Genomic DNA, 27,356 nt, shown 5'->3' on the forward strand with positions numbered 1-27,356 from the left:
TAGTAAGAGCACCAGAGCATAAAAGCCAATCATTGACTTTAACCAGATACCCTTGGAAGAATACTTAGTAATGATTTTTAACACTAGAAAAAGGATTGAAAGGAACCAGGCAGGTAACTTGCTTCATTGTTACTTTATTTCACTTACTTCCCAGCTTCAGAAATACCAGTTAAATTATTTCATTAAAATGTCCCAGTCAATAATTATAGCCTGCCAGAAGCACTGCTGTGTTTAAAAATAAGAAGAAATTGGCATTTAAGGCTTAGAAACTGATAGAAAAATAGGATTTGTCTCAAAAATAGGGTATGTCTTTTTTCTCACAGATGTAAAAGATCTATTTGCTACTGTTCTTACTGGATTAACTTGTCTGCATTAAGCACAGCAGCACTGTGGCTGCCACTTTCTGCTGTGGAAGCTCAGACTGTCTCCTAGAAGGGCCTGACAAACAGCTCTGCAAAATAAAATAGAAGGAACCTAGGGGCCTGGTGGGGAATAAACTACACTTGGAACAAACTACATTTGGTAGTCAAGAGTGGAATAATCACAGTTTGCTCACACACTTGCTGTTCCCAGAAATCTGCCCTGCAGAGGACAAACAGCAGCAGGTGGGAATAACTGGCCAAGCACAGGGAGGACTTGGCAAGAAGAGTAGGGAACAGGGTGCAAATGGACTGTTCTCTTACCCTTAGCTGGCAAAAATGGTGACTTGCCTTCTATTTCCCAGGAGTTAATTCACTGATCTTTCTAGAAAATAGCTGCTTATCGTGCTCAAATAAATTAAGTAAATTTTACCCTGTTATATCCACGAAACCCAGCTGATGGCATGTTCAAGTTTGACTCCAGGCAGAACTGGTTTTAAAATAATACAGTTGACAAGCCTAGCAAATGGAAAGGCAAGCAACTTCAGTCATGGAGCAATGGCAGCCTGCAAAAAGAGATGGCTGATACAGAAAGGGCTGTGGGAACAGGCAGGTAGGTGATATGGGACTCAGGATATCTCCTAGTTTTGAAAGAAAGCAGCAGGACACAGCAGTTCTGTTTACAGAGATGGTGAGAAAAGCAGCATTAGGGTGAGTTTTAAGAGAATGGGGGAATAATCGTTAAGTGGGAAGCCTATACACAGAATTAATCCCATTAAAATAAAAAATCTGCTTCATAAATAAGCCCAAATCTCAGACAGATACTAAATACTGATCAAGAAATTATTAAAATATTTGTAAAGGAAACAAAACCTTGGTTGGAGGATGTGGAGAAACAAAGCTCTCTATGAGCAGAGCTGCTTCAGTGGTCTGGCTTTAACCAATGACATTCAATTATTCAAAAATGACAACTCTTTCCTAATAGGAGACTATTTTTTAACTAAGAGAGAGGAGCAATAACATGGAAAATGTTTCCACGTGAGTCTCTCAACTACCCCAAGCCAGTATTGCACTTACCCCTGTGCCTTTTCAAAACCCAAATATTAGTTTCAAATTCAGCTATTGGAGAGACTTCTACACCCCCCTCCCATTACTGACTTTTTCTATCATGCAACTGACACAACCTCCTCAAACCTTCCCTTCAGTGACTGAACTGTTTGGCTAAACCTGTCTGGTTACTTTCCTAGACAGAGTGCCTAATTTTGCATTGTCATAAGGACTGGAAAGAGGAAGTGTCTGCAATCATACAGGGTGTCTCCTTCTGAGTTTGTCTTCACAAGGCAGCTTGCAGGCAGATGATAACCTCTGCATCTGGCATTTCTACTGGTGCTGCTTGCCAAACTGGCCCAGATATGCCTTTCTCAAGTTCTCCAGTCTCTGAATAGTGGGATGTCCAAATACTTACATTAATCTCCATATCAGTGAGAACTCAATGCCTAACTGAAGCTGGCCCAGAGCAGACAATATTTACCTTTTTTTCCACAAAGATAAAATCCTAGTGCTATTACTTTTGCCAAGTCAAAGAGCTGTGCAAGATGGAATTAGTGCTTTAAAAGAAAAAACGGTTGGATGTTCTTAAGAGGATGTTGGATGATCTTAAGAGGTCTTTTTCAACCATGACAATTCCATAAAAATTGTAGGAAATGTTATTTTGGGGGGGTGGGAAATAAGTTCCTTGATTTTACTGGATTCAAGTCAAGATTTTAAGTCCTCCCAACTTATTTTCCCTCAGCCTCTTGATGAATACTCTGAAGAAGTCGTGTCTCGTTTCAGTTGATGCAGATCTCCCAGTCAGCACCAACACTCAGGGCTAAATTTTCCAGTGTCAGTGCAGAGGTCTTTGTATCGTATGTGAAACTTACTCCTTTTTGTTTCCCACCTGAAAAGGACAAGAGAGTTTACTATGTGATTAAAGAAGAACCCTTCTGAAACAGTTACATGTGACTCCCTCCAGTTTTAAATTCAGAATGTCCCTGCCGCAGGTGGAAAGAATTAAAAAAAGAAATAGTCAAATCTGTCCAGTAAACATAAGACTAAAGCAGAATTGAAAAAACTATTTCTTTTTTTCTGAACTTTCAAACTATACTACGTGGAACTACAGAACAGTTCAAGGATTTTTCTGAAAAAAAAATAAACCTTGTTTCAGCATAGGTTTTCCTTCAGGCACCCTAAAAGCCCTCAAGATCAACAGGAGGAGGCACAGAGTCCCACACCCACATGATTCCCAAAGTGAGGGGATGTGCTTGGAAAGCAAGCACAAATCCTAGGACCTTTCTGTGGGTGCTGCTGCCTATCCATATGGCATCCCCCACAACTTCCAGAGACCCTCACATAGTCAGGAACTCCAGACACCTTTGAATGAGCAGGAGAACAGGAAAATCATTCTGGTTTTGTCTGCAAGTTTCATGTTCTAGACTGGGCAGGTTTCCAGACTTGAGCAAATGGTCCTCCATTTGAAATGTTATCTCTGGTCATATACTGAGCTTGTTAATTCTGAACCACTTCACTGATGTATTCACTTGCCTTACAAAGCAAGTGTTCTTCAGTTCTGCATGAAATATTGGGGGTGAGTAGCTGTTGCCTCCTTTCACTAAATTCTGTCCTTGATAGCAAAAAAATAGTGAAGAAAACTAAACAAAGATGCTCCCTGTGCTGTAACACTCAGCAACAGGACCTGAAAAATAGTAGTAAAATAGAAGTTGTTTCTTTACCCTTGGTACAGGCTGTCACAAAAGTGGGTTGCTGTCCAAACCCCAGAACTATCACCCGTTCTACTACACATGTTGTGTGGTACTGTCCACTTTCATCTGTGCAGCTGAAAAAAGAAAATAATTTCATACACATTATTTTCTGTTTATCAGTAGAAGTTTAGAATGATACAGTAAAAGTACCACTTCAGTCTCACCCTGACAGCTCCCCATACTGTTTCCTTTCTTTCATTTACCTTTCCCCTGAAACAAGTCCTCCCATTATCAGCTAAGTTTTCACTGTATTTCACAAAATTAGGAAAAAAAAATTGAGAAGATAATTTGTGGCAAAAAGCATGGTTCTAACAAACAGAAAAGTTCCAGCTTTTTGCAAAATGGTAGTTAAAACTTCTACATATAAATGTAAAACTAATTTTAACATTTTTCAAGTAAGATGTTTCAATCTGAGGCACAATTACCCTTCATTATGTAACTAATTTAGCTTTTATTAAAAAGCTCTAAAAAAACTCAATTCAAACTGAAACTTTCCTTTCCAGAGTGAATAGAATGTTATATTATTAATCTAAAAATTACTTTTTCCCAACTTCTAGATGTTATCAATTTAGCAACATTTTTTTCCATCCTGAATTTTTAACCTTTTCAGATTTTGCATCCCAGATAGATTTGAAGTGTACTTTTCCAAGCTAGTTTATAGTTTTGCTCTGTGTTAAATTTTGTAGTTTTAGAACCACCTCCTACCTATTTTTCAAACCTGGAGGAATAAGGAAATGCTTGTAAAATGACTTTTTATGCACTGCATAGCTCCCTGGGCAACACACCTCAATAGTAAACATTTCATAATGGCTTATTTATCATCTCTTTCCTTAAAAGCAGCTATGAATATTTTTTTGTTTCTGGGTTGTTTCAGTCAACCTTTGTTGTGCCCCCTTCATACTTCCTTTCAAATGTCTTTCTTGTATATTTTACTATGCAGATATTTGTGGTGCATTTGTTGATGACTTTGGAGGCTACATGTGAAGGTGTCTGTGGTTCCCACAGACAATCATAGAACATCTCAAGTTGGAAGGGACCCAAAAAGATGGAGTCCAACTCCCTGCTACTAGCAGGATGAGCTAAATCTAAATCAGATTATAAAGAGCATCATCCAGACACTCCTTGAACTCTGACAGAGTTGGTGCCTCGACCACTTCCCTGGGGAGCATTTTCCAGTGACCAATCAGCCTCTCAGTGAGGAAGATCTTAGTAAACTACGTCTCAGAAAACACAAATGCTCCAGGAGGTGTTGCCTGTTTGCAAATCTCCCAGTTTATCTTTTTTTGTCTTTCCAGTTGGTTTTATTCTTGCTGATGGCTTCCTTTGTATTTGAGTCAATCTGTAGAACCTCCAATCTGACTGGAATGAAATGAGACAACCCAGTGTTTCATGTCTTGATGCCCTTAGACTTATGCAGAACATTGGTTACCCCTGCAGTTTTGTGACATGCTCTTCACTAAGACTTCATGAGACTTCACTAAGCAATAATGAGATTAATACTTTTAAGTTTGTAAGAAGGCTTCATGAACTAGAACCAGCATTTCCAATGAGAGTGTGTTAGTGGCTTTTGTCCATAATTGCTGTTACCTGGAAGAGAGAATGTTCTTGTGAAAAGAGAATTTCCGATACAGGAACTGCTTCTTGTGGAGATACTGAAAGGAATGCCCATCATCTAGGTAGAGCTCACCTATTGCACAGGCCTGTGAAACACATCAGATGAAGTACAAATCAACAGCAGCTTCTACTAAATGAAAGTAAAAATGTCTCACTATACGTTATGTTTCACATTGAACGATGTGTATTTATTTTTCTTTAGCAACCTGTATCCCTGGAAGGCTCAGGGAGTTCAGCTCTGAGAGTGCTTGAAGACTGGGACATCCTGGTTTTGTAAATTGAAAAGACAGTTGTGGGTAATCTCTGTGTCCAAGAGAAAGTTTGTGTCCTACTCATTCTCTGCTCCTCCTTCCAAGGGTCCAGAGGAGGGCTGGTAAAAGTCAGACAAATGTTCTGCCTCTGCTATACACAGATAATCTCACTTTGAGGGAACAATGGGAGGGAGGTGGGAACCTCCTTGCACAGAAGAAGTGGAAGAGAGCCACTGGGAATACAGATGCAGACACTGCTGTCCTGATGGAACAGGCAACAAGGACCTAAAGTTGTCAGATGAAGTAAAAGACAACTTTGTAAAGGGAGCATCATCTCAGAGTACCTCTGTATCCAGGGCCACGTGGAGTTCATAAGGAATATCTATCATCCATTCAGTGGATTTTCCAGCTGTGGTCTTCAGAGGTATCACAGTTCCTCCCCGTTGGAATACAGGAATCTGCAAAAAACAAAGCCAGGGTAGAAAGGTTCATAAACTCTGGTTGTGTAATTTTAACTTGGAATAGAGATAACTGAATAACTGAACCTTACTTTTACCAAAGCTCAGAAATCAATCTTTACCACAGGCACATAAAGAAGATCATTCAACAATGACAATAGTAGTAATCTTCCTGTATGCACAGAAGCAAAATACCTTTGCTTGGAAAAGACACCCTTAGTATAATTTAGTTTTTTCTCTACCACCAGGACACAAAACAGCAAAAGAAATGGGACTTTTCTTCTCTATAAAAACTATTTTATATTCCATACCTACAGGTAGACTGCAATGTCACTTTGATTTTGAATGCTGAAAAACAAAAGACTATCTTTTTTTTTTTTTTCCTCAATGGAAGTAGTATCTTAAAATAAAAACATACATTCTCCAGTGTTACAGGGATCTTCAGAGTGCCTGGATCTCCCATTCGTTTAAATTTTCTGAAATCATACCAAATCTAGGAAAAATGAAAAAAGAATGAGCATGACATATACAGAAAGAGACATTCCCTCTGCAGATGCAGTTACTCCTTTGCTTAACCTTACTGCCACTAATTCTTTGATGTGCAAGAAACAGCATTTGCTTCTTAAATCCAACTGATAGAAAGAATGAATTCTCATTCCTGAAGCACAGAAGTCTTTTCTACACTTTGAATAACATCTTGTGTGTTCTAAAGCACCTGGAAGTGCAAAATGCTGAGTTTCAGAATAAGCTATGTTTATACTGAAGTGAAAATGAAGAACAAAGTTGCTCATAACAGGTCACAAAAAAGAGCTACATCTGAAAACTTTCATGCACCACACTTGCCAGTGAGTTTAACTGCTTTATGTGAGCCAGGCAGCCAATTCCCACAGAAATCTTGTTTTAAATCTTACTCCTAAACTAGTGTGGTCTGTTTTGCTGCTTACACTGAGAAGAACTCTAAGGGTCCTCAGGTGCATTAGTGGAGTCACTCTGCATGGTCTCACACACTCCTCTCTGCTGCTGTCTGTTCATCTAGTTCCTCTTTAGCCTCAAGTCTTCCCTCAGCAACTATTTTCCCCAAATTATTTCCCTTCCCCCACCTCTCAGCTGCTGCAGCCAAACGTTTTTTATAGGAATGGATCACAGTGCCATCCTCTGGTTAAAAAACTTCACAGAGGAACACATCTCTCTACATGTCAAAGTCATTGCTACAGGTCCCTGGCTACAGAGGCTTGTATTTCCTTGTTATCTTTTCCCTCCCCACAGCTTCCCTCTGATTTCCTTATGACCTTTCTTCAAAGATTCCTTTTCTTCCACATAAAACACACGAAAAAAGGGAATTGACAATTTGGTGTCAAACGTGCTTCGGAGCACCATGAGAAGCAGCAAGTCTTGAGGGAAGGTGTAACTTCCAGGAGAGCTGAGATTGTGCTTGGAAAAGCAGGAAGGTAAATTTACTGTGAGCCAAGCATGGGAGCTGTCAAGGAAGGAAGGCTCAGGGTGGCACAGAACAGCTGGCCAGCACTTGGCACAGCAGCAGTGCTCAGCAGTTAAGAGATGGGGAGCTGAAATGTTGCTGCATAAAATACTTCTTTGGGCTGAACAGCTGAGCAGCTTTATATTCATCCTCACCTCCTCTGATCCTGGAAGCAGAACACTCACTGCCTTGGCCTCTTGATCCGTGACTGGATGCACCAACAAAGCATTTCCTGGAGAAAAACACAAACATGGCTGTGGTCCTCAAGGCTGCATCTCATCAAAGCAGCAGCTGTGTGATCTGGGGTTTTCAGCCTCCCATAGCCATTTGAGGCCTTCAAAGGGCATCCCATGTGCTTTGGTTCACTTTCTACTGGAAAAAAAAGGCACATGTAGGGAGCTGGTGGCTGCTCTGGTCTTGCTCTGCTATGGCACTGGGATGCAGCTGGACTGCACTGCAAACAGCAGCTTGGAGGCACCTCACAGACTAAGAGATGACTGCCTCTTTGCTCTTTGGTTGAACAGAAAAATGTTTTTCTAACCAAAGAAGTGGAATATCAGAGTGTCTTTGTAAAAAAAAAAAATCTGCTTAAGCTTATTGCACTGGGGAAAGTATTTCTTTGCTGCTAGAAAGCATACATTAATATGTAGAAACTGTACAGTTCAATGAACTTGCAAGCTGAACTCCCAGAGTCTTCTTTGCTTCACCACACTTAGCTTTGCTGCAGTGTCCTGCCTACCTTGGTCTGACTTGTCCCTGAGAAGTGGATGTCCCTTCATCTGAAAGCCATTAGTAGGCAACCTTGAGCCCAGAGGTAACAAAAAATACTGAAATGCAACATTCCCCTCCCATTTTCTCTTTCTGTATAGGCTGAATGTGCTTTACACAAACTCACTCAGCTCTTAAATTTAAAATTAAAAATTTTCTGAGAAAATTGACTTTAGCAGCTAAATCAGAAGGAAAAATCAAACTTTGGGTGAAAGTTGTTTGCTGCCATAATTTCTGGAGTGGAGTGTGTGTGGTCTTGGATGCTACTGTGAGCTTCCCTGTTTCAGGTCAGAAGCAACCACATTTTATTCAAAGTGATTGCTGAGACTGAATTCAGTTTTTGCATCTCCTATGACCCATATTTTCAAACTGCTGTTAAAACTGCATCCCTCAAAGAGGTCTCAAGTTCTGTATTCAGTTACAATATAATTTGTTTGAATCTTGGGCAAAGTTTTCATGTTTTCTTCTGGTCACACAACACTATCAGCTCAAAAATATATAACTGAAACTCCAGAGAATAAGAAGACAGCTGCTTACCCAGCATGTACTCATTTTCCACACCAAAAGTCTCTATTTTCCCTGGAAACTCTACCCAAAGAGGCCTGTAGAAAGAAAGATAGTGGATTCAATTAGTTTCTCCTCACCCACCAAGACCTTCTGGGATTTTCAGGCTCCATTTTCTGCCTCTCTTTACAAGCTGAACCTATCAAGAACTGAAGACAAGGCAAGGTCCTCTCCTGTGCCTTAAAGCACCTCAGCACTCACTGCTGAGAGTTCCCAGAAGATGGGTGAAGACCCCAGCAGACCTGTTTGGCCTCCTGCTGCCTCACTTTCTTTCCTTCCACCTTCTTCCTTACAAACTTGCATTACATACACCTTCCTTCTAGCAAAGGGGAGATGGATGAACCTTTCTTTCTCAATTTATCAGCAATGCTGACACCTGATGAGCCAGTCCTTGCAGCACAGTCTTTCCTTTGCTGCTGCTTTTATAGCAGTCTCCTCCTGGTCATCACTGAAAAACCTGCACCAAAAGTTCATTTTCAGCCTTTCTTAAAAAAAGATCACTGCAAAAGCCATCTGGTTACAGAACAGGAGTTGTGTATTTAAAGTCTGGGAGATTATGACAAGAACAACTCATTCAGAGACAAGGTCTGGGTTTCCTTATGGAAAAAGCCTGGCTCACCTGTAGGCATCCACTTGTTCACTGCAGCACTGGCCATGTGCTTGCTAATGAGACATTTTTCACTCTGCTTCTCTCAGTGAGAAAAACACCTCGAATTCTGTACCCATTGCAGCAAATTTTAAAGATAAGCAGAGTTTTATTTAGTATTGTGGGCAGTGCACATGTCAACATAAGCTTCAAGAAAGACAAAGCCCCTGTCTGTGTCAGTGCATACACCAGGGGCATCTGCACTGCCACGTGTGCAGACAGATGCTCACACTCTGTCTGTCATGCAAATCATCTTCAAAGCTCAAACCACTCAACTTCTGCCCAAAAGACCTTTATGTTTTTAAAACTTAGAAGATGTATTGTATTTGCATAACAATAAGTAAAGGTAAATGTGATGTAAAATAACAGTTTTAGGCCAACTTCAAAGACACAGCAGTATCAGGGAGTTTAAGGACATTCATCTCTTGCTGAAAGGACAACTGAGGCACTTTCTTAGAGGATAGAGAGCAGCAGAACAAAAGTTTATTTACTCATTTCATTTCTGTTCTAGAGTATTGGATTTTCTACTGAAAGAAAATAATAAGAAATACAGCAGGGATTAATGATCAAATTATAAATATGAAATAATCTTTTATAACAGTAACAGTTCATCCATAACAAATATTTTCATGAGAACCAAAACAATCTTTATGTTTTTAGATCAGCAAGTTCAGAGTCCATTAAGCATTGTTTTAAGTATGGAAAACCACATGATGTTCTTTGTCATGATAAGAACTTTGGAGTTCACAATACTTAAATAGCAAGTTTAAAGACTGTGCAGTGTTAATTGAATTAGTGTGTTTCAGGTGTCATTTGGAAAATAAACCTAAACATATAATTTTTCTCTGAGAACCCTATCAAAGCTTTCAGAACACATGAACATAAGAGTTTAGTAATTTTTGTGATTTTTTTTTTCTTTTTAAATATTTAAGTAAGTATTTACAATAGTAAGAGATAGTAATTTAACTACTCCCTTCCAAGTAACTTGCTGAAACTAATCACTAAATCTCCTGACTGAGGGTCTAACTTTGACATCATCAAGAAACTGATTGGAGAAATCCTATGGGTGAGGGCTCTGGAAGATAGGACAGCTCAGGAGAGCTGTTTGGTATTCAAACCACTTCCTCCAAGCTCAGGATCAGGTACTGGAACTCCTCTCTAATGAGGAAAGGCTCAGGGAATGGGGTCTTGTCAGCCTGGAGAAGACTGAAGGGGGATCTTATCAATGCTTATAAATACTTAAAAGGTGGGTGTCAGGAGATGAAGATGGGGCCAGACTCTTCTCAGCGCTACCCAGTGACAGTGCAAGAGGTAACGGGCACAAACTTGAACATAGGAAGTTCCACCAAAACATGAGGAGGAACTTCTTTACTTTGAGGGTGGCAGAGCACTGGAACCCAGAGAGGCGGTGAAGTCTCTGCCTCTCCAGACATTCGACGGATGCCATCCTGTGCAGCCTGCTCTAGGGGAACCTGCTCCAGCAGGGTGGTTGGCCCTAGGTGATCTCCAGAGGTCTCTTCCAACCCCTATTATTTTGTGTGGTTCTGGGATATTGTGGGATTCTGCGACTTAAGACTCTTACCTCATAACTGGCTCAGCCGCCGTGTGTGCCCGATAGAAGAGCGTGTACAAGTATGGCAGGAGGACGTAGCGCTCTCTAATGGCCTCCCTGATGATCTGGGTGTTCTTCTCCCCAAAAAGCCATGGTTCCCGCCGTTTGCTCTTCATGTTAGAATGACCTCTGAAGAAGGGCTGGTAGGCTCCAGCCTGATACCAGCGAACAAGTAATTCTGGTTCTGGGTCTCCAATAAACCCTCCCACGTCAGCTGGATATTGCGCGGACAAACAAAACCACACATTTGTGGAAATTGTACTAAAATTCCAGAAAGTGACCTCTCTGCCTCTGTATTACTCTGAGTTCCTGCAGACCTTCCAGCCACACCACGTCAATGTCCAGGACAAGCATTTTGTTGGGCTAGTGGGAATTTAAAGACTAGAACAGGCCTGAAACTAAGCCCATGGCTCTCACAGCTTCTTCCTGACCCACCTAACAAACATTCTGAGTGTATGAATCCACGCATTTCACAGTGTGCTTGCAGTTCTGCTGTTGGGCAGCTGCTTATCCAAGAGTAGAAAACAGGTATAACAAGTTATCTCATGACATAAATCTCAAGAAAGCTTTTGGAGGCTTACTGAGTGCCTTCCCCATCACTGTCACAGTGATGCTGTGGAGCACCACATGGGGACCACTGCTGCAGGTGGGACACAAACACTACATAAGAATTAGTGGAGAAATGATGGTGAGCACTGGGTTATTGTCTTCTGAAACCAAACTCATCTGTGAAACTGTCTGAAAAAATGCACTGGACTGTTAAGCTTGCCACTGTGTTGTGTCTATCTTGGGATACAAGGCACCAATGACTTACACATATGGAGCAAATCCAGCTAAACACCTTACCTCCACAGAATGAAATCCCTGCCATACTGATGGTGAGAAGCATTGGAATGGATATTTTCAAGTAAGCCCACTCTGCTGTGTTATCTCCAGTCCACACTGCCCCTGGAAATACCCAGTTTCAGCATTACAAAGGAAAGTTGGGCATAAACTTCAGTTTATGGTTGCAGTTAAGGAATGAAGACAAGAATGGTCATGAACTGCTATTCATGGCAATTTTTTTTCTCTATACACACATGCTCCTGAAATATGCAATAAAAGCAATAAAAGCAGGCAGTGTCACTGGACACAGGCTGTTATTCTGCTTTTAACTTCTATGTACTTTGTGAGCTGTTAATTATTTTTTTAATCACTTGTACTTTAATGAGCTCACCATGTTAGTATTTCCGAGACAGTTTCTGTCCTCTCTAGACACAACTGCTACACACCAAACTTAATAGAACAGAGCAGTGTGGAAAGCATCCAGCTAATCCTTACTTACCATACTTCTGTGATCCAGCAAAGAAAGATCGTGTCAGGACAAATGGTCTTTCTTTTCCTGAAGAACGTCTGATGAGCCCTTCTGCAGTTGCCATTTGCTGAAAATCATGAATGCAAAAGTCACAAAGACAAACTCTATAATTAGGATACTTGCTATGCTGCCTTTTTAGCCCTTCCAGGCAGGAAAATTAAGAAATCCATAGCCACAAATAGTAGCCATTACTAAAACAACACTAGAATATAGTTGAGCAAACAAACAAAAAAAATATCCTGTAATGACAACCAATGTAATTTACATTGTTACATCAGAAAGGCAAGGATGTTGTCACAGTTGCTTGTGACCAATCACAGAGTCTATTTCAAATATAACAACACCCAGCACAGAGAATAATTGCTGAGTTGTGTCTTGGATACTCTGCCTGGTAGAATCCATAGAGGTTGTGTACTTCCCGATGCTCCCAGTTGTTGTAGTGCACAGCATCTTTCTGCATTGTTAGTTCTGCCCCTTTGAAGACTGAAGGCTCATTCATGTCATTCCACACAAAGAGGATGTTTGTGGATCCCTGTGGCACAGGGTTGCAATTAGGACATGACAGAGGCATTGCTGTGACTTATCTCTAGTGGGTGTCAGGCCAGTCTGGGGTATAAGTGGAAAAAGCAGCAGCAAAGCAAGACATGGGAATTATATTTCTGTGGCCCCTTGGCAGGTGTCATTCATCTCATCTCATCTCATCTCATCTCATCTCATCTCATCTCATCTCATCTCATCTCATCTCATCTCATCTCATCTCACTTGGTGGTGCTTCTGGTCAGGATGACAGCCTACCAGCTCCTTTGATTTTTGTAATTCTTACAAAACTCAGTAGGTATTTGCTATTCCTGCCATCTGGTGAGGGATAAGAGGCAGTGGAAAGAGAAGCATTAAATAGCCATGAGGAAAAAATCAGAGAAGGCCAGAAAAGAAAAACTAGAGAGGAAAAGCAGTATGGGAAATGTCTGCTACATGTCTGCTACAGAAGTGGTTTCAACAACCCCACTGCAAAGCAGAATTTGGGGCAGGATGGGGGAACTGGGGGTGCTCAGCAGTGTTCAGTCAGACACTTCCAGCACTAGGAAGGAGGTCTGGAAGAAGGTCAGGGAGAAGTGACCCTTGTGTGCTATCATGATAGTAAAAGCTGCAATTGCAGCATCTGTGTTACAGTGTGGGTTGCTAAAATGCCTGCAGTGTGCTCATACTAGAGGTGCAAGTAAGTGAGCAGGCTCACAGATGGCATATGGGCTCCAACTGTCTTTGTAACCAAGCCCATGGAGAAAATCCCCCTGTGGTATTTCAGTTTATCAAGATATTTTTCTCTACACAACGACGACGTAGCTACAGAAGCCTTACAGAAGCCTACAACTTGCTTAGCCAGTAGTTTATCTTTTCTCTTTTCCCCATTTCAGGTTTTCTGGGATAACTAGATCAGAGCAAATAAATACTCACCTTGTATGTTTTGAAGGCAAATTGATCTGCGTACCATTTGCGCACTTCAGGGTTGGTGAAATCCAGGTAACAAGAGGGACCTGAGAATGAATGTGGGGAATCCCAGTTATTTACATGATTTTCAAAGCAGGCCTGCATTTTTTATGCCTAAATTCAGTGGCCTAATGCTAGGCAATGGGCAGTGACACTGTACCTGCTATTGCTTCTGAGACAAAAGCTCAAAAGCAAATTCCAGGCTGACTTGGAACTCAGCACAACCCTTGCCATGTTCTGCAGAGCAAACCATGGAGATTCTGGAGCCTGAATCTCAGCAATATTGGCCAACAACTGTTAGTAGTTTGAAACATGTTTAGACCTGAACACAAACTCAGCATCCCTGGTGTTTTAAGCTCAGTCAGGAAAGAGTCCCTGAGAAGATAATAACAACATGCTGCCATGCTACTAGAAGGAATATGTCCTTGGGTTTTCCCATATTCATTCCTTTGCTAGGACTGTGGGCTTTCTCCTTCTTTGCCTCCCTGCAATGAGATCTCCTCATGAAAAATAACATGGCAGATCACTACATTATGACTGAATCAAAGTCTTCAGTATCAGAGTTTACTTAATTTCATCCACACTACATAAGCAGTGCTTGCTTCAACAGAAAAAAACATATTCCTGTTACCCAAGACAAGTTGGGAAGAGGGACAGCTATTCCAATCAACAAATCCAACTTTTTAAGTTCTAGGCACTCAAAGTATCTGCAGATCCAGCAGATGTAACAGAAGGGTTTGTACAGCTGAGACAACTAGAACATGACTGTACCAAATAAAACACAAAGCATTTGAACTTAAAAGTATTTACAAAAAATGCAAGGGATATAAGAAGCTAATTCTATTTCCATGGCTCCCAATTAAACTCTTCTGCAAATTTTTTAAAATAAATCACTTGAGATGTAGAGACAGAGTGGTTTTTTTACCTGGCCAACAGATGCCTTCAAAATCTTTTCCATTTCTGTCTTTCACAAAATATCCCTTGTCTCTTGCCTGTGAATACAGGGCATACATGGGATCAACCTTAATGTGGGGATCTACAATGACAACAAGCTGCCAGGACAAGAAAATGAAACACATCATTAGCAACAACTCTACTGAATCAAACAGTAAGAGATCCCTTTTGATAAAAGGCAGATAATTATTTCCTTCAGGCAAAGCAGGTAGATGTGTCACTAATGCCAGAAAGTAGTTATCAGTTCTACAGACACTGTGCAAGACTTATGTATAATAGCTGAATTTACAAGGAGCACAAATCCATGTTTACCCTCTGAAATAATGGCCAAAACCAATTGTTTCAATACAAGCAAATACCCCAACCCCTAAAAACTCTGTCTAATTCATTGCTGTATTCAGTGAATGGGAAAATATCTGACCTCCATGTGCACGCCCCTGCTTAAAATAATTTGCCCTAAGATGTTTAAATATATCTTAGTTTATATATTGTACAACAGCAACTGAAGTTTCTAATTTTTTAAAACATCCATGTATTGTATTTTTCAGTTACTTTCTGCTACCATTAACTGCCTTGCTGTAAAGCTAAGAAAATACTTTAGATCCAACTATGAGATTGTAAAACTTGAATGCTAATTCAACAGTCAGTCATTGACTTTTGGAAAGATCAAGCATTAAGCAGTTCTAGAACTTTTAAATATTAACTGTGCATATATTAATACCTCTGTAATTGTAAACTAAATATTTTAGCTGTAAAAGCAGAAAAAACCCCTAAGCTAACAGACTGTGCATCATACCAGGACTCCACCAGAAGAAAAAACATAGTTGATGATAAGTAATCATATCAATATAGAGGAGAAATCCCAGTTAGGGTAAGAAAAAAATAAGAAGCATTATCAACACAAAAAAAAAAAAAAAGAAAATAAGAAAAAAAAGAAGTAAAGATAGCAACTAGCATTGAAAGCTCCTGTCAAGTAGAAATATTTTCTACTGTGCCCACCAAGGAGAACACTGGGCTGGTTCTGTAAGATGGAGCTTCACATTGGTCAAACTTGGTGTGATAGTTAGGTTAAAGAACAAACTACAAAATAACAGGAGATTAATTTAACAAGATGGGTTGTGCAATGGAAGCATCACCAGACTGTAACACAGTCTAATTTACTCTGCTGTGGTTGAACTGTTTCCAGCATCTGAAGTCCCCTGGTTAAAGCCAGCCTGGGTAGCTTCACAGCAGAGAGAAATATTTTCTTTCATCCTGCCATACCATTTACCTTGCGTTTTTTTTTCCTAAGATGTTCTTGCATCTTTCTGGGGTTCTGGAATTTCTTTTTGTCCCAAGTAAAATACCTCTTGCCATCTGTGTGCTCTATGTCAAGCCATATCACATCATAAGGAATGTCGTGTTCATCGAAGCCAGAATCCACTGCCTTGACATCCTGCTCATCCTCATAATTCCACCGGCACTGGTGGTAGCCCAAAGAAAAAAGAGGAGGCAGGGCTTGAGTGCCTAGGAAGAGGATATGAATTAAAATAAAACTGTTACTGCCCCTCAGGGTTTTATCTAGAGATGGTAGAAAAATGAACGTGACTCAATGGATCTGTCTGGAGCTAGGAAATGTTGGCCTAAGTTGAGCTTGGAGCATGTTCTTCACACCAAAGTGACTGAACTCTTGAAATAACAAACATTACAATGAGCTCAACAGCCAGAGAGACCAGAGGGCTGTGATGGTAATACACCAGTGAGAAGAAACTTGCTGTTTCATAATGATCCTGAAATGTTTTTCCAGTCACCAATAAAACTTCTTAATTTTTTTCTGACGTGAAATGCTCTAGATTTTCTTAAGTGTCATTAATGCAAACAATTAAGTAGATTTTCATGAGTAGAAGGCAATTTCTGTGACTGCTTGAACCTGAGTAGTGTAAACAGGCCCAGAGGTGCTGCAGTACAAGGAAAACCATGGAAGTGCCACTGTTAGGAATTTTTAAACTTAGAAAAGATGTATGTATGTATGCATCTGGCAAAAGGGAGCTGGGAAACTTTCATGAGCATGCACTTTGCTTGCTGAGATCATCTAGAAATCTTTCCTATTAATCTTTTGTATTAAAATACTTTTCTATTCCTGTTCAGCTGAACCCCATTCTCCCCATAACATCTATGCAGCAAAAAAATTCTAAACTAAAATCTAAAATCTAACACACTAAAAAACTACCAGGGGTGTTTCTGTGCTTTTAATTATCTTTAGCACGAAAAGAATTTCGCTTTCATAAAATGTCAGTCCTCTTGCCTCCATTTTTTAGTTTCTTCCTGAGCCTCTTGATTTCTTTTCTATACCTACATGTAATCTCTGCTCCCTTCCTTAATGGACACACTAGAGTTACCTATCTTCTTTCAGAGCTTGCCAGGATACATTACTCCATACCATCAGCCTTCTCTCATTATTAAGTAAGTCTGTCTTGATTTTGACTGGCAGTCCTAACCCCCTGCATCTCTTCATCTAAGGCAGCAGTTTCAGATAGCAGTGATTATGATGGCTTCTCAACTAGGGCCATGTTTGACCAGCTGCAAGATGCTAAGGAAAACAAGAAAGGAGGTTTGTCTTCACAAAGCACTGACCTTTGCTCTCCAAATTGCAGTTTGGGAGCAAATGGCCTCCTGAACACAATGGTCTAGGTAAATATTAACCTGCTCTTGGGTACTGCACCTTCCTCAGAGAATCTCCCAGGTAAATGTGACTCCATACTGACTCCAATTCTGTGAATCAGTACCTGTCAGTTGTGCAAACTGCTTGAAGGTATCAAATGGAGTGGGTCCCATCAGCAGGAAAACATCAATGATCCCACTTTCTGACATCCAGCGCACATCAGTCAGAGGCACTGCTCTCTGCTTAGCAGGCTCTGCAGCAGATTCAGGTGGCATGTGCTGTGAAGGAAAAAAAGGGAAAAATTAAAATCTCTGTCAAACTTCTGTTCAACGATGGAGTGAAGATGGAAACTCAAAAAATTCACTAAAAATACCTGTGTTTTCTATATATCCTTCAATATCCTTTACCCCGCATACTGCTTATACAAAATTCAGAGTAACAGTTAATGAGGAAAAATGGGTAATGAGGGGCAAAGTAATGAAAGCTTTTCTGTAATTAAAGACTACACAGTTTCTGCAGGATGCTTGAGTAGTGTCTATAGATAACTGTATTCCAACAAGTAACAAAGAACCATATAATGAAATGGCAGAATAAATCAAGATTTTTTTCCCCGCTCTTGATTTTAACAGAATTGATCTTTGTGTTCTAAGAATTAAGTGAGTTTCTTTCCTGAACATTTCACGTTTCTTAAAGGTCAATTACATTCTATTCCATTTTGCTAAGCAGAAATGTGTAGCAATTCCAAGAATTTAAAAACTAAGAAAAATTCTTCAAATTCAAGAGATTCTCAGGGGTTTTGTCCACTCTTTTTTGTTCCAGCTACATCCACATTTGTAGATATTTTCTGCTCTAACATGTATTTTCTCTCTGCCATCTCCTGTAGACCTGTTGAGATAGTTCTACAACTTGACTCTTTCTTGAGTTCTCTCTTTGTTCTTTTCAGTGATTTAATCAACAACTTACCACTGCCCTGGAATGTTTTCTTTCATTACTAAATTCAGAAGAAAGTGTGCATCTCTCACCTCAGCTACTGCCTTTGTGCTAATATCCACCAGCGTTTCTGAAGAATTCAGCCAGAAGATCCCTGAAGTTCTGTTAGGTTTGTGTGCTAAGAGAAGGGGCACAGACCCATAAATGCCAATTTTGTCATGTATCTTGTGGCCAAAGATATCCAAATTATAAAGCCGGTAGGCATCCCCATCACTAGGACAAACAAAAAGATGTATTTATTATATGTAAGCATTCTGCACTGGGCCAACTTTATTGCCATTCCATTAAACTCAGTGAATACTCTGTATTTTGCTCCTTTGTTTAGCATCCAAAGCTGAAATGTGGACAGCCTAAATTAACTCCTTCCTTGCTTTGGTCCCAGGTATCTGAATCAAACAACACTGCAGCCTGTGAGACCACTGCTGATTTGCTCTAAGTCCTAAAATAACAATTTTGAATTCTCCTGTGGAGTTGTTAAGAGTTCATCTTAAACATGAACAATTCTGCAGTCCTAGAAAAAACTGCATGGAAAATTGAAAGAGAACAGCAGGGGTCATTTGTGAAAGTGCAGAGTAGAAAGGGAAATGCAGAACAACTTACTGCATGTGGACAGGGACTATGATTGAGTTTGCTGTATCATTAAACTAAAGTTTATGCTATAAAATACACAGATCTCAAGTTGTTGTATGCATTAAATTATTCAGGTGATGTTACTGCTCTCCTTTACAAAAATGATCCTGCTTTCACTAGCAATCTGCCTCCTTTACCTGGTGTTTTTGAGAAGAAGTGTTTCTGTGTGTTGTGGTATTCCATAAACATGGTCAAATCCATGTAAAGAGAAGTCCATGCCTACAGAACTAGGACCTGTGGGAATAATATTAAAAAAGAAGACCACAGAGTTCCATTCTCAGGCTTAGCTGAAAGCAACACAGCAGAGCAACCTAACTGAAAAAAAGTATTAAAAAGCAGTTTTAGTAATAAGCTCTTTCATACTTCTTTTCAACTTCATTAAACTACCACTTAAATACTATAGAGGTAATCTTTTTTTAAACAGATTTTATTGCATTTATTCTGATTTTGATCTGCTTAAGAAGATAAAATGAGCCACTTCAACAGAAAAAAAACCCCAAAAAACAACACAACACCCACACAACAGTGGGTCACTTCTTTATTCCAGGAAAACTGCTTAAAATTATCTCCTGTTTCTATCCCATTACCTACAAGTCAAGCTTTGCAGCACAGTGGCACAGCAGTGGATTTAGAGTCAGTTGCCTGTTTTCTACTGCTCTTCTCTTCAGCCTCAGCCCAGGGAGCAGCATGCACAAGAGTCTCTGCCAGTGATATCATCTTGTCACATTACTGAATCCAGAGCAACTTCTGGCAGGTGACCAGAGATCCTGTAGACTGACAAGCAGTGGCTCAGGATCAGAACCTGACCATATGGACTTCATTCCTCCAGCACAGAGAAACAGAAAAAAACCCCCATGATGCTGGGCTAATGGATCAGATCCAGCAACAACCAGGGCAACAGCTTCCTGCCCCTCAGTGTCTTAACTCTGAAATGAAGAAGTTCCTGTCACTAAAAGTAAGCTCTTCCCTACTTCTTCCTACTGCAGCTGCTGGGTAGTGCTGGTCTACTGGTAAAAGTCTGCATGATACTGGTAATGGACAAAACTAAACAAGTCAATTAGTGTAGAATACAACTGCACAGACAGCAGATGTCCATAAAACCTGGTAATTAATTTAAATTGTATTCGAGCTACTGACCTGCTTGTTTCTATAACCTTATTATCCCTTTAAAGTGCTCTGCATTTCCTTTTGTAGACCCCCACTTAACTAAGAGCTTCTCTGTGATAATTGTTAATGCTTAGATATCATGATTTCTGATATGTCATGAGAACAAACTACAAGTAAAATCAGTGTTATGTGCTGATAGCAAAAAAGAAACAGAGAAAAAAAAAAAAGCATTATATAGCAGTCAGCCAATGCAGATAGGGTTATGCTGTGTCAGAAATGGCACCCAGTGAGCTGATTAAATGGGTCACAGTTAATGTGTTCCCTCCTGAACAGGAATTTAATTAATATTTCCAGCACTTTTGTCAAATTTGTTACCCATCAGTGATGTCTGATAGGCAATGCAAAGAATGAGCAACCAAAACATTGGCAAACATTAAGCAGCTAAACAGAGAGAAAAGAGAAATATGAATGAGTGCAGATATATACAAAGCAGTAAAGCTGTCTTCAAAACTAGATTGAGACTTACCATGAGCTTTGATGTCTAAGAATTTGCCAAATTTCTCTTGCCAGAGACCTAGATCCTCTTGTTTCTCCTGTGTATACAGAAATAGCTAAGCCTAGGAAATACAATTGCTCACACCATGTATTTCTAAGAAAAATACATTTATTCACATGAGATTTGTAGCTCGTTAAGTGGGGTTTTTTTTGCCAAGTATTGCTAACATAAATAAATACAAAACCCAATTCAGATCCTGCTGCAGGAATTTACACTGAAGAGCTGATGTGCTAGTGGAGCACAGCATAAAGGCAATACCTGAGGTCTTGAATAGAATCACAGAATGATAGAATAGCCCAGGTTGGAAGAGGCCTAAAAAGATGATGTGCCCCAAACTTTTGTGGGATGTAGATGATGTAAAAAATGTCTTTTTTCTGGATGTTGAACATCATTATGAAATGCAAAGATTGCATGGATGGAACCAAAGAAGAAAACCTATACAGCCAGAAACCAACTCACTCTTCTAAACAGTCAGGCTCAGACAACAACAAAAAAAAAACCTCTCCAGAATCTCCAGAGTTTTGCCTGTGACTGACACTTTTAGTCTACTTCAAATGTCAACCCTGGTGCCCTGCCATTCATTATCCTAGAATTGCCACTTTTCCCAGTCTTTCCTGGATTTCTCTTTGACATTCATCCCAGAAGCAGCAGACGTGGCCTCTTGCAGCTGTGTGAGGCTGCCAGGGCAGGCACAAGAGCTCAGACACAAGTATGCTGAGGGCAGCATAACTCCTGCCATTTATAACACCATGGTGGAGTAAGCAGCCATCTGCTACAGGAGGCTAAAATTATATCACAGACATAACTCAGCCTCCTGAGAAAACTGGAATGTGCCTTTATGCACTGCCAGGACCTTGTTTTTTTTTTTTTTTTTCAGAGTGAATCTTACTTCTGGATTAAGCATGAATGTATGTGAGGCATGTTTTTGGACTTCTATAAAATAGGTCTTGTTCTTTTGAAATTCTCTTTGCTTTGAGCAGGGAGTTTAAAAACGACCAAATGTCATCACAAAACTCCTGTTTGCACAAGTACTCCAAATTCTATCAGAATAAAAGAGAAAGAAATTCTTAAAAAAAAAAAAAAAAAAAAAGCAAAAAGCTAGATCTATCTGACTGATGCCTTCTACAGCCTTGGTAAAATATATAAACCTTTATTTAACTATGAATTTGGAAAATACCTCAATATGAAATACCAGATCCTTTTTGAACTTCACTTGAAAGTGGCTAACTATGTTTTTAAACATAGTACCAGAAGAAATGAACATGTAATTCTAATTAACCAATTTTCTTCTTTACAAAATATTCATGCTGGAATTCCAATAAGCACGTGCTACCTTAGAGGAATCACTTGCTGCCTCCTCCTTGTTTTCTGCTGTAGATTTTCTATTGAAAACAAACACACACATAAAAAAAACAGTTTAAGAATTTCAAACAGAAAATTCATATAGCATTATGCATTTCCTTATACATAATGTAAAAATTCTGAATTTCAACCATCAATTCTGAAAATTGATGTCACAGTTGAGAGCTGTAACTGGCAAACCATTTTAATATGCAATGTTTTAAAACAATCTTTAATCCATATTTGAGGAATGTTGACTTCTTGGCCTTTCATACTTATTTCTATCTGCATCACTGTTTTGGGCTTTATTTGGCCCAAAGATCCTAATTTCTTTGTTAGTTTCTGTTAAGTGCTCTCTGTTAATTACTATTTCTTGAAATAATGCTCTCTAAGAGAGGTGCTTGCTGCTCTCTTTCTTAAGTCATGACATGCCTTGCACTTCCAGTACTTTTCAGTGGGACTGACCTGTAAAATCTTGCAGTTGTGTTATACTGTAAGTTGAACAAAAGTTAATTCAGGAGCTTATATAGTGAATAAACCTTACCTAAAGAGTAAATTTAGTTGTAAGAGGAGACAAAACTCATAACCTCATCATACTATCAACACTTATTGCCAAGAAACACAGGGGGATACTTTAGTTTTTTTCAGAATTGGCCATTAAATAAGGTCAGCAATTTGCACAGGGCTGCTGCAAGGGATTAAACCACTCTGCATGTAATTGATCTAGATTTTTTTTGTTAAAACTTCACTGTTGTACTTACTGGTATGAAGTACAAGAGGAAGCACATTTCAATGCATAAGAGCTTCTATCACAGTAACTGCAATTACATAGAAGTGTTTATCTTCAGTACATACTACAACTAGACAGATAAATACTGTACCTATCACTGGGAGGTGGTTGTAGGTGCTCAAAATATAACAACCCATTGGAATTAATGCTCAGAACAACCTCATCCTTGGACTGTAGCTCAACCTGGAAGGGATTTGCAGTGATTTGAAGCTTGTAGTCCTCATTAACACTTGACAGCACCAAAACACCTGCCTCCTTCTGTGATACAGAGAGCCTGGCAAATGAAAAGCAACAGCTTTGTACCAATCATCAGCATGTGAAATTCACTGTAATTAAATAACAATTTGAAACAAAAGATAAGCTGAAACTATCCACATACATTATAAAAATCTCAAGGATGTAGATGCAAAGAGCCTGAGAAATGCATGGAGTTTGCACTCCTTTCACCTTAACAAATAAAAATGATGCATTGTACAGCTTGCTCTCCAAGTAAGCTGTTTTCTGACTGGGTGAAACAGCCTTAAGTTTCTTATCTATGTGACAAAACTTTGTCCTGTGTATTTAACAAGAATTTTTGAAAGTAAATTAACCCTTGGAATTTCTATTTTCACTTCCTGTAAGAAATTTGTGTTGATTAGAGAGGTAACTACAGTGTCATGCAAATGAGGGAGAAGGGAAAACATCCCAGGAAATGAAGCTGTGGAAGTTACTAAGGTGCTAAATCATCTTCCCATCACTTACCTTTGGGTTGTAGGTTCCTTTATAAGAACATCAGGAACTTTGTATCTTGATCTGAGAGGAGCTGCCTCATCAATTTTAAGCCTGAAAATATTGCCTTCAATTTCAAAAATTTCTACTTGTAGAAGAACCTGGGAGCAAACAACAGATAAATTGGCAGTGATACAAAAAGATCAACTTACTTTTCAATTCAACATCACCAGAAACTTAAAAAAATCCACAAAACCCAGATCTGCTTTCTGATTTAATGCTCCTAAGCATTGCTGAACAACAATCATCCCATCTGAATTTTCAGCAGCTAACTTTAGTTCTCTTCTTTGAAGAGGCAACTCTTTTTAAGTAGACTATCTTAAAATCTCTCATGTCTAGCATTTTCCAGCTCTCCCCACAAGCAGCATGGAATCTGCTAATCTAGCCTTGAAGTTTGGAAAATTTCACTACAGTGCTGCTAGTGTAAGAGTGGGATGCTACTGAGATGTGGGCTCTTTGCAAAAAAAATTAGTGCTCTGTGTTCACTGGTATTGACAGTGGTGCTGACACTGATGAACTGTGTCAGAAAGACACTAAAGGAAATGCAGAATACTGCCCTACCCACTGTCACTTCCTATTCCCAGTTCAGGGCACTGGGAAATCACTCCATTCCAGCTCATATAAAATGACTCATTTTTCTTCCACAAAGGATCCATACACCACAAGTCCAACTCTTATTTCTGGCTTTTTTTTTTTTTTTTTTCCTTGCTTAATCTCTTCTTCAGGGAGACATAAAACTGGCTGAAGAATTTTGTCCTGATAACTTTTCTCTCTCCCTGCTCTCCCCAAATGGATGGAAGAAAGAAAGGGCCACAATACTAGAGGGAGAGTAGGCAAGACAGAAAAGATATATCTGGGATTCCAGATGAAATATTTTACATTATGCCATCTTTGTATAACCCCCCAGATAGTCTTGCATGCCACAGAGCCTTCAGTCTTTCATTTACCTTAAAATCTAGGCACAATATAGGCTCTTTTTGCTATGCTGACTGCAAAGAAGGTCAGGATTAGATAAAGAGACAGAAAATACATTTATGCAGAGTATCTACATAGCGTGATGCTTAGAGCATGGAAGAGAGCTGTAGTTCCAAATTCCCATAATTTCATGATGGGTTAGGTTGCCTGTTCCCTGAGTGAATGTGCTAACTGCTGTTCTGTTAAGGTAAAGAAACAGAAGACCAAAAAATGCCCCCAAAAATGCCTTTGAACAAACATAGGATTACAAAGGTATGATGAGGAGGTGCTGGAACATAGGTCCTGTTATCCCATTACAGAAAAAGAATTTATTATTTGAGAACAAAGGAGAAAACTTTGAATTCAAAACTTTGATTTTTAAAAATAAAAATAGTACTAGTCATATTTTTCATAAAGTTGTTAAAGTTGGAGGGTTTTTTAAAGTTCCTTAAAATATCTTTTCTCCTTGTACAGTCTCAAGCCATCAAGTAAATACTGACCAGTAAGGACATCTTCAGACTGATACTTTGCATCATGTCTGAAATATTTATCACTGAAGTATCTCAAAACTCACAAATGTTATTAGACTTGTTGGTAACATTCACTGTTCTTTCTGCAAGCACCCTCTCGTGCTAGGTGGGATCTCACCTGATTTTCCTCATGAATAATTTGGAATTTGACATTCTCATCACTTAGTGTGACTGAATCCAACAACGCTCGATACAACGATTTTCCAGGATGCAGAAGTTTCTGACGCCTGTCAAAACAAAAAACTATTTTTGGTTTCCCTAAATGGTATGGCTTATATCACACAAAAGGTCATAATATTCTTAGAAATGCTTAATAAATAATTTTGTTTTGAATGTTTAAAAAAAATGCAATTATTATCAGTGCTTCTAGTCAAGGGGAAAAATAAGGAATATAGTTCTGAGCACACATCCATGTTTATGACTGAGATGTCATAAACATCCCATCACCACTCTGGGTCTTTTTTACACAACTGTCTTAGTTCAAGTGTCCAACTAAGTTCTCAGTTGTCCAGTTACATTCTTCTTCTTTCTGTGACTCTAGAAATTTCAGCTGTTTTTTATCTTCTGTCATGTACCCCTGCTTGGTCTGCAACCCCCCCAGTGATCAGCTTCTACATCCTATAGTGATGAAGCAGGTTTGTAGTGTGTAGTTTGTAGTGTGTTTGTAGTTTTTAATAGTTTTTAACCTCCTGAATATGCACCAAGGAAACTGTTTTTCAAGAAGCCTGCTGACTAAGGAGTCTTGACTACATCTTTTGGCCCTGATGAAATTTTTAGGACAGAGACCCTGAAGGAGAGGCTCTTTCAACTGTTAGTAGAATGCTCCTTGATGAGTGAAGGTTTATGAACTATTTGAAGATAAGTGTCTCTTGTAGGCTATCCCAAAGGCAAGCTTCTTCATTAGTAAACTGACTTTATTGCCTTGCAAACAGATATTGCACAAATGCAAGCAATCAGATAAAGGATGTCTTTTAAAAGCAGAGCAGAGGCACAATCATTGCTCACCAATGTGTGGCAACCTTCTGCTGAGAAATCAGATGTGTTAATTTAAAAAGATGGCAAGCTAGAAAGTGCTGGTGTGAAAAGAGGAATGAGTCCTGCTCTTTGTGGCAGAAGGTTATTTGAGGTTTTCCTTTCCTCCAGAACAGAAATTAGTATGAAACTGGAACTGAGGAGTACATCTGTGGCTAACTGGTGTAGCACTGGGCAATCAGTCCTTTCACTCAGGCAGCACAGGATAGAAGACAGTGAAGGATGGGAGAAAAGGAATGGGGAAGTGATATCCTAGAAATTGGATGAGAAGGATCACTTAGCTTAAGGTTAGCTTTAAGAGAATAATGAGCTAAAATTTAGCTTTGATAGTGAATTCTAGCCAAGGCAATGGTTCAAGCAGGACTGTAATCCTGTATGCTATTTATTGTCACAGGTTAATGGTTTATTGAGAATTCTCTTGATTTGAACTACACATGTTCAAGAAATATCCACATCAAGAGAACAACCTGCATCTGAGTGTACCTACAGTTAAAATATTGCTGGGGCTTTGTCAGGTGAGAGGACTGACTCTTTTGGCTTTTAACTGAAGAGGTTCTGCCTGTAAAGATTCTACCTTTTAAAATATGATGGTTATTGCTTGCTGACAGGTGACTGGAACACTCACTTTGAAAGACAAATTCTGAAAGTAGCAAACCTGCTGTTATTAAAAATCCGAGTGTAACCACTTCCTGTATCTTTAAAAAAATACCAGTTTGAAAAAAAGAAACAAAACACTACAATTCTCCTCTTTACCTGTAAAAAGCAATCTGGTTGCATTCCTTAAAGGTAGTTTTCTCCACAGCCTCATCTTGGACACTAAAAAGATCAGATAAAGAAAATGTTAAAATGTGTTGAGGTAACTTTTAGATCTATTATATAACAGCACATTTTTGGCTTACCTTAAAAAATAGACTGCCAGCAGTATCTATTATTAAAAATACTCTGCAGATGTTGAGTGCAGACACACATGGGAGAGAGTAAGATGGTACTGGCAAAGAGCTGATGCTTACAAAATACTTATTTATTATTAACATGCAAGACAGAGAATGCAGACGGCAGCTATGAAGACTCAGTCACGATCACCATGAACTAAATACTAACAGACCTCACACTAACCAGATACTTCTCATATTTAGGTAATGCAACCCTTCCCATTTTTACCTGAAGATACCCCTGCACTTGCGGGCTTTTGCACCAGGTCTGGGGGACCCTTCTGAGGTATTTAACACCCTGCAACCTTCCCGCCTTCCAGCGGTGCCGCCTCGCCCGAACCAACCCGCGCCTTGTGACACCCTTTCCCCGTCCCCTCCGCGGCCAGGTGCGCAGGAAGGCTCTGCCCTGCCACGGGCGGCGGGGACGGTACCGCCACGGTCCCCCCCCGCCCCCGGCCGGCTCCGGACCCCTCCTGGAGCCGGGCCCGCACCCCGCCGCTCCCCGGGAGAAGCTGTGAAGCCGCCCCGGGCACACCGGGAGCGAGACGCCGCGGCGGGGCAGCGTTACCTGATTTCCCCCGGCGGGACCGCTTCCATGGTGGGGCTGTCCCGAAGGGGTGACCGCCCGCCGGCGGCTGCCCAGAGGGAAGGGAGGCAGCAGGGGAGCGCTCCTCCCGTTAACGGCCTCGCCTCGCTCGGTACCGGAGGCCCCCGGCGAGACGCTCCGTCACTTGACCCAGCC

At 40.0% G+C, this 27,356-nt stretch overlaps 1 protein-coding gene across 1 annotated transcript; it reads right to left on the reverse strand.

Annotated features, from left to right (window-relative positions):
* Positions 1-114: 114 nt before the first annotated feature.
* On the reverse strand, positions 115-27,315 carry GANC (glucosidase alpha, neutral C). Its single transcript, XM_071744649.1, has 24 exons — positions 27,183-27,315; positions 26,436-26,498; positions 24,769-24,877; positions 23,140-23,267; positions 22,490-22,672; positions 21,601-21,649; positions 20,238-20,304; positions 18,742-18,838; positions 18,007-18,187; positions 17,109-17,262; positions 15,614-15,849; positions 14,315-14,441; positions 13,357-13,436; positions 12,293-12,436; positions 11,875-11,971; positions 11,397-11,498; positions 10,521-10,764; positions 8,266-8,330; positions 7,116-7,192; positions 5,902-5,976; positions 5,370-5,483; positions 4,748-4,860; positions 3,131-3,234; positions 115-2,298 (listed from the first exon to the last, which is right to left on the reverse strand). Exons 1-24 carry the CDS (start codon positions 27,209-27,211, stop codon positions 2,189-2,191), a joined length of 2,748 nt encoding a protein of 915 aa, XP_071600750.1. The 5' UTR covers positions 27,212-27,315; the 3' UTR covers positions 115-2,188.
* Between the last annotated feature and the right edge of the window lie 41 nt (positions 27,316-27,356).

Source organism: Heliangelus exortis, chromosome 5 (genome assembly GCF_036169615.1).
Source record: "Heliangelus exortis chromosome 5, bHelExo1.hap1, whole genome shotgun sequence".
In the NCBI taxonomy this organism is placed as follows: domain Eukaryota; kingdom Metazoa; phylum Chordata; class Aves; order Apodiformes; family Trochilidae; genus Heliangelus; species Heliangelus exortis.